Here is a 7,839-nt window from a genome sequence, read left to right on the forward strand (position 1 = left end):
TGCACCCACCCTCGCCTCTCCATCCCCAAATCCCCCCACCCGCTTGCATCCTCCTGGCCCCTCCAGTCACTATCCCCTTCTCCAGGGACCTGCCACCTCCTTGCACGCCACCTCCAGGCAGGCGGGACTTTCGGGGCAGTCAGGCCTCACGGGTTGGCGGAGCCCTGGTCCAGCCCCATCGCCTCCGGATTTCCTCAGCCGGGAGCAAGCCCCCAAGACACCTGTCTGGGGAGGCGACAGCGGAGGGCGGGGGCTTGCAGCGCCTTTGACACTGGAGGAAGAGAGGGAGGAGGGAGAGCGCGTTTCATCATCCGCGACGCCTGCCGCTACTTATAAAAACTCCTGGGCGCGCAGTCTCTGGCTCAGTCTCTGCGCCGCGCTCAGGTCTCGGCCACGGCCGCTGCCCAAGGCGCCCGGGTCGGGTCGCTGAGAACCTGCCCCCAGCCGGTTGCCACCGCCCCCGCATCGCTCTGCAGCCCGCACCCCGCCACCACCATGGGGCTCCTGCTCAAGCCTGGAGCGCGCCAGGGAAGCGGCGCCTCTTCCGTCCCAGCCCGCAGCTGTCCCCGCTCTGTCTTCTGTAACATTAAGGTGAGCAGAGTCCGTGGGACGCAGCCTTGGGCGTCGATGTGCCGAAGTCCGGGCCCTGGGTGCTCGGGGCTCGGTCCTCCGCTCCCTGTGCCTCTTCCCTGGAGACTGGCTGGGCCGGCGAGGGGGCGATGGCAGGGGGATCGCGTGTGTGTGTGTGTGTGTGTGTGTGTGTGTGTGTGTGTCCTCGCCTGCGCTGCGTGCTCCCCATCCATCGAGATAATAAACAGGAGCATGGAAGTACCTGTGGACAGAGACAAAGTTAAGCACCAAGGGAGGGAGCTCTCATGGAGAAAGAACAGCCCCAGGAACAACTTTTAGTCTCTATGGGCACGCTCTTGGTTAGTGTCTCCAGGTGCCAGTCTGCAGCTTGTGGGCCATAGGCTGAGCGCACCCTGGGAGGTCTCAGGTGAGAGCGCATGCTGTCCAGGCTGTCCGGAGTGGGTGGCCGGAATCTTCACGCCTCCTGTGGGCTCCCACCTGTGCAGCCACCGGACAGGTGAGTTGCTACCTGGTTGCAAAGAGCCCAGCAGTGTCGAGAATTCCCCAACTCGCCTGTTGGGCCAAAGCAGTTCTTCCAGTCTGGAAATGGTCCCAAAAATACAGCGGTCCTCTCGTTTTCTAGAAGGGTCAGAGGAGGTGCTTGTGGCCGGGCGAGTTATGGGGACCCAGGGAAGAAAAAGTCGGGATGTTGGCAGTGTTTGGAATGAGAAAATCTACTTCCCAGAGGGTCACAAACGAGTTCTACTTTCTCACCGGCCCTGGGATGTTGAAGTCTCACCAACTCACATTTTTTTAGGGGGTCTACTGAAGAAGGCACCTCCTGAGAGGGGGAAGCTACAGAACCTCTATCTAGGCAACTTGAGGCCAAGTAGTATTATGGTGCAGTAGTATTATGGTGCAATCCTACTTCAGATGCAATGAGTGATACAGGTAGCAGCCCGGATTCACAAGGAGCTCTGTGGGCAGGGCGTGTGTCTAACAGAAAGGGATTTGGTTGCCAGAGTGGACCTCACCTACATACTTTTACTTAGGGGGGTGGAACTGGAACCCCAGGGGGGACTCCTGCATCAGTTCTTTTCCCAGGCCACAATTTTAAAAGGTTGGATTTGTTTCACACTGGGATACTAATAAGACAGAAAATTGGAGCTTATTAAAAATAACCCTCAAATTTCCTCACCTTTGGCCAGAACTTGATGGGAACACCATGTGTCATTTGGGTTCCATCAGTTAAAAGAGATTTGGAGAAGTTCCAGCTGAGAATCCTGGAGATTTTTGATGTTTTTAACTTAGGAATGAGAAGAAAGGGTGTGTGCAAGGGTTGGGTGGTCTGAAAGGAATGGGGCTGTGGGAGGAGCAGGGGAAGGAGCAAAATCCCAACTTTACCCAAGAATGGCAGGAAGGTGCTGTCCTGTGGTAATATTGACAAGAATAAGCCTGTGCCATTTAGACTCACCCTGAGTCCCTAATATAAATGGATGGCTCCATGTCTTTGAAGATAGATTTAAAAAAATAATTGCTCACATGTCCATGTTTCATGCTGGAGACCTGGGTCCAGACCAGTTGGCCTCCGAAAGAAGTAAGTACCCTTATCAGTTAAGAGTTTTTCTTGGTGCTTAAGAAACCAGATTCAGTTGATCATCTTGGTTGAGCCATAATAAGCTCAGGTGGTAGTTTGGGGATGCCGCACCTTGAGTTTAGGCTCTTTCAGGAGAAATCAGGCACACCTGGAATCTGCACTCCTCCTGGCTAAGCTCCAGGAAACCTTTTCCTTCTGAGGCAGCAGCACCTGGCGCTTTGCTATTTGAAGAGAGACTTCCTCCTCCTCCTGGTGACAGGTTGGGTGACCGCTTCACACCTTCCCAGAAGGGAATTGGTGACTATAGTGACATGGAAGGAGGAGACAAGGGACATCCAGTCTCCATTGCTGGGATGAACTTAGCTGCTTTGTGGCTATTGCTGCAAACTCACATTCCATATGGTTCAGGGAAAGGAGATAAACTCCTAGGACACAGATCCATCATCCTGACCACTTACTTCCTGGGTCACACAGGAAATACATCTCACCTTTTCTGGACCTCAGGGTCCTTTCCTTTAAAAGTGAGTGACACAAACAGTTCCCACCCAGCTCAGTAACAATTACCTAGGATCAGGGTAGGAAGGAGCTCCAGGGATGAGCACCAAAGCTGAGATCACTTCTCACGTCAACAAACAGGACTGTGTGTTCAAGTGTCATTTAAGAGCTGTTGTACCATGCTACCCTAGTAGGCCTGAAGCCCTGTTTCATGTCTAATGTTTTTACATGGGGGTTGGGGATGGAACTCAGGTCCTCATGCTTGAAAGGCAAATACTTTATGGGGAATGTTTTGGTTTTGTTTGTTTGTTTGTTTTGTGGTGCTGAGTATTGAATCCAGAGTCTTAAACATGAATTATACCACTGAGCTTCCTCCCAAGTCCTTGGGGGTTAACTTTCACACCTCTCCCCTGCTCCGGTAGGAGGAAATGTCAGCATGTTTAATTTAGAGACAGTCTCCTGTGATGTCTGGCTTGCAAGATTCTTAGGAAGCTCAGAATCTGCTCAAACGACCTTTTTCAAACAGTACGTTCAGCGCCCAAAAGTCTAAATTCAAAACAGGTTCCTTTGGAGATCCTGGGATGGGAAGTGGGGGTGTTGGTAGGAAGGAGTCTTTGCACTGGCTGACTTCCGGCAGCCTTGGACAGATATGCTTTTCCCTAAAGTAAAACACTCTTTTGGAGCCAAGTTGAGGTTATCTTATAGCAGGAATAGTCTGCTGGTGATGGCTGCCAAACCTCAGGAAATGACACACCCAAGGCTCCAGTATAGTGAAATCATATATGCTGGGGTAGAGGCACCCCAGTGGGAAAAGAAGAAAGAAGGACCAACCTCAACAGCGTGGCCCGGAGTTGCCTTGGTGACCACTGACCTGGGAGGAGTAAAAATGGGACAAGAGTACTTTGTCCTGGCGTGCGTCTAGAATCTGAGGCCTTTGATCCCCCACCATGGGGAAGTCTCTTGGGCCTAACTTCTTGATTTCCAGAGTCTAGTGCTACATCCCAACAATCTAATCCATGCCCAGGAAAACACTCAATAGAATCCAGGTACCCAAGAACAGCTCCTCTGATCAGTGGATGAAGATGCACCCACCCCCCTCTAGGGGGTGCATTTTCCTAGCATTCAGGGCTTGCTCTGCTTGTAGGGAGAAGAGAGGGAGGAAGGAAGCCGGGAACTGGTGGGAGCAGGGGTCACAGGTTACTAGGATCTTCTCTTAGATGATGATCAAAGCCTTCTCAACACTGAACAAATGAGCGGCTTACATTTCTCAGGGTGGAGAGCTCATTTCACCCTCCCTATTTGTGATGGTGACTACCACTTTTTCCATGCTGGGAGACCAGGCTAGGGTGTTGAAATGGGGGGGTAGGCTTCTCCCCACTTCCCCTTGTCTTGACATGTTGGAGGTCATGGCATTTGTAGAGGTCCCTAGCCCCACCTCCTTCCTCTCTTTCTTCCGACCCTTGCTTGCTCTTATCCCATGCTTTCAAATACCTCCTAACATCCTCTCCATCTGTGGGGGCACTGACTATACAGAATGCCTGCTGTGTCCAAGTCTGAGGGCAGGGGCTAGGGACCTCCAAGAAACAGGGATAAAGGGGCCCAGAGGCCAGGATGCTTCCTGGGCCCCTCAGAGAGCCCTGTGGGGAGGGGGAGGGTTGGCGGTCTGTCTACTATTCTTAGACTATTTGACCATTTTAACCTCAGTTTCTTCAGGAATCCTGTGGAGAAAGGGTAGTGTGAGTTTGTTCTTGTCTGTGCCCACAGGACCCACACAGCTGGCTGTCACTGTGGGCCTGAAGGGTCCCTCACAGTGGCCCCTTTCTGGGAAAGGGAAATCTGCCTGGGTTACTAGTACAAGACACAAGTTGATTTGTTTCAAGTCTTTTAAAAATTAGTTTTCTGTTTGAAGCAATGATAGATTCATAAGAAAGCTGGTGTCGAGATGCCCTGTATATATCTGTCACCATGTCTCTCGGTGGTTCTGTTACATAGCAATAGTAGTTACAAAGGACATCAAAATCAGGAAACTGACATTACTATCTACATAGCAATAGTAATTACAATGGATATCAAAATCAGGAAATTGGCATTACTATCGCATGTGCAGCTTTATATATATATATATATATGTAGTGTGTGTGTGTGTGTGTGTGTGTGTGTATGAGTGTATTGCCTGCATCTGTGTAAGTGCATTCATGTCATGCAGTGCTCTTGGAGGTCAGAAGAAGGTTCAGATCCCTTGGAACTGGAGTTACGGATGGTTGTCAGCCACCATGTGGGTACTGGGAATTGAACCTGGGTCCTCTGCAAGAGCAGTCAGTGCTCTTAACCGCTGAGCCATCTCTCCAGCCCCTACTTTTTAATTTTTTTAAAATACTGTTTTTTTTGTTTTTATTTTATGTATGTCTTGCCTGCATGTATGCTCATGCAATACCCAAGAGGCTAACTGTTGAGCCACCTCTCCAGCCCCTATTATCTTGTGTTTTAAGCCCTATTGAATAGAATCTGTGCTTCCCAAGTGCTCTTGGGTATGGGCCTATCTCTTGGAGTCTAGTCAACCTACCAAACGTCATGAAGAGGGAGTAAGAGGCATCATCAAGTTTGCTTTTGATAATGGGGGTGAGAGCTCATGCACTTATCTGTTCCAGCTGCTTTCTGGTCTTATCCATTTGGCATATTTTTTCCCTTGGACCTTAGATCTGGATTTCTAAATTCTTTTCTATGGGATGGAGAGATGGCTCAGTCAGTAAGGTACCAGCCATTCAAGCATAAGGACTGAACTGGGATCCCCAGAACCCATGTAAAAATCCAGATTCGGTGGCACCAGCTATAATCTCAGTGCTGAGGGGGCAGAGACTCGCTGAGGGGGCTCCTGAGGCTCGCCGCCCAGCCAGTCTAGCCAAATCTGCAAGCTTCAGGTACACTAAGAGACTCTGTCTCCCAAGATGAGATGGAAAGCGATTGAGGAAGACACCCAATGTTGACTTCTGGCTTCCACATACACATGTATGTGCTGTGAACACTTGCACACATGTGTGCACACACAATAAATGAATAAAAATAAACAAATAAAATTGTTTTCCAGCCCTAATGACAGCCTTGAGGGGCAGTGTCAACACCTCCATCTCACAGTTATGGAAAGGGAGGCTCATCCAGGGCAGCATACCTAATAACTGGCAGAACCGGAGTTCCCAGCCAGCACCTCCCTCCCAGCCATAGTCACAGAAGCCACTCAGTTCTAGATTCGTTCATCCATAACCATTAGGCCTAGGCCCAGTGATCTCCAGGCTCCTTCCCATCTCATGCTGGTGGTTGCTGATTGAGGTGAGACTAGGAGAAGGGCCAGCTGGACCTGGCTGCACCCTAAAGAACTGTTAGGAAATCTGGTGGAAGTGGCTTGGTTCTGGATTAATCCCCAGCTGGCTCAGTTAGGAGGATCTTGGTTTCCTGGGTACACCTTACTGTTGGGGGTGAATTAAAGGTGTTCAGGGTAGAAAGTAAAACTGAGGCAGAAGCCTTGGAGTACATTGTGGGGTTGAAGGATGGGTGATACTGTGCAGTGGGCAGCCTTCTTCCTGAGCCAGTCTTCCCAACCCCTTCACCCTGCTGGGCAGCAAAGCTCTGGAATCTTAGCGAGAGGCTCAGGCACAGCCCAGGGATGAAGCCAGATATGATAACCAGAGGACTTGTAAGGGCACTCATTCTGGCCAGTATTTGGCACTAGCTCCCAGGACTGCCCTCCACCACCAGAGAAGTGGCAGACTCTCCTCTCAGAGATTTAAAGTGTATCTGGGCCCTGCGGGAGCCCTTGTCTAGGTTCAGAGGCCTGCTCCACCCAAGTCCCCTGGAGGATGGGCTGGCCTCCGATACAGAGGGTCTCAGGTAGGATGGGGAGGTCCTCAGAGTGGTGACACAGAGCTTGTCAAGTGCCCCACCTCAATGCCCTGGGCTCTAAAAGGGAGTGAACGCGTTTCCCAGTCTGTGTAGGGCAAGAGGACAAAGCATCTGGAGTATGGCCTGACTAACCCTGAGCATTACATTTTTTCATACATTTCCACTTTTTCCCCCTGAAAATCAAGTGAGTTTTGTATTTTGCTTCATAATCACTTATTTCTGGAAGTATGTTTTTGCTCCGCCAAGTCTTGAACTGTCCAGAAAACTGCTTTGTTGTCTTCTAAATGCAGGATCCCAGATGGAGCTCAACAAGTTTGGGAAACACAATCCAGGCAGACCTGAAGTGGGAACTAGTTTATCTGGATACATCACCCAACTAGTTTGTTGGGTGCAGAGAGAGTGATACCTAGACAGTTCAAGTGAGACAGGTATATCCTATGTGGGTCAGAAAATTCCTGAGCTGAGCCCTGGGGGTTGCTCCAGAAGTGAATGTGGTGAGGTCCCTGTGGGCCCGGGGGAAAGGGTCAGTGATGGAGAAAACAGCAGGCTTCCTCTTAGCGCCTTTGGTTACCAAACAGATCCCTGGATGGGTTTCAACTGATCACTTTCTCAGTTTTACAAGTCACTCCTCACTTGTGCTTCAGGCCCTTTTAAAAAACTTCCTGTTTTGCTTTGGCACACAGGGCAGCTTGGGGGAGCGGGGGGCAATGGGAACAGAGCCAGGGTGGAGGAAGCTTTTTCTCACTTAGTCTAGCAGAGCTTATTTATTGTGGGTAAGGCTCTTTCTAGGTGCTGCTGCTGTGTCTGGCTCCCCAAGAGGCTCCCAAGTTTCCAATTGCCTGTAATTTCCCCAATTCCTAGGCTGAATAACTATCTCCATTTGCCCAAGACTGAGGGGGTCCGGGGACACAGGACTTTCAACTTTAATACTGGAAATTTTCTAGAAAAATGGGGACAAGTTGTCTAACTTACTGTTTCCTGTGCTATGTATGGCATTTTACAAAAACAAATACCTACCCTCTGACTGTATGGTACAGGAGACAGAGAGGAGGGTCACAAATGAAGCTTAGGATAGACATGAACCTCAAGGGCCCATACTGTTGTACCTCATCCACTGGACCCCAAAAAGACCACCGAGGACCCAACACACCAAAATGCAAAAGCAAAGGTTTATGGTTTATTCAGGCCTAAGCTCAGGCTCTCAGACCTCACCAACTCGACGGATCTGTGCTGAGACCCCAGAGTAAGGGAGAGTGGAGCCTTTTATAGGTTTTAGACAAAGG

The 7,839-nt window shown here is 50.2% G+C and overlaps 1 protein-coding gene across 1 annotated transcript in view; it reads left to right on the top strand.

Moving 5' to 3' along the window:
• Positions 1 to 460: 460 nt before the first annotated feature.
• Slco2a1 (solute carrier organic anion transporter family member 2A1) overlaps positions 461 to 7,839 on the top strand; it is a 97,383-nt gene continuing 90,004 nt past the window's right edge. The window contains exon 1 of the mRNA XM_008851725.3: positions 461 to 591. Coding sequence (XP_008849947.1) covers positions 496 to 591 — 96 coding nt within the window. The 5' untranslated portion in view covers positions 461 to 495. The remainder of the gene's footprint in view (positions 592 to 7,839) is intronic.

The sequence above is a fragment of the Nannospalax galili genome, unplaced genomic scaffold, assembly GCF_000622305.1.
Source record: "Nannospalax galili isolate Female #2095 unplaced genomic scaffold, S.galili_v1.0 scaffold1046, whole genome shotgun sequence".
NCBI lineage: Eukaryota > Metazoa > Chordata > Mammalia > Rodentia > Spalacidae > Nannospalax > Nannospalax galili.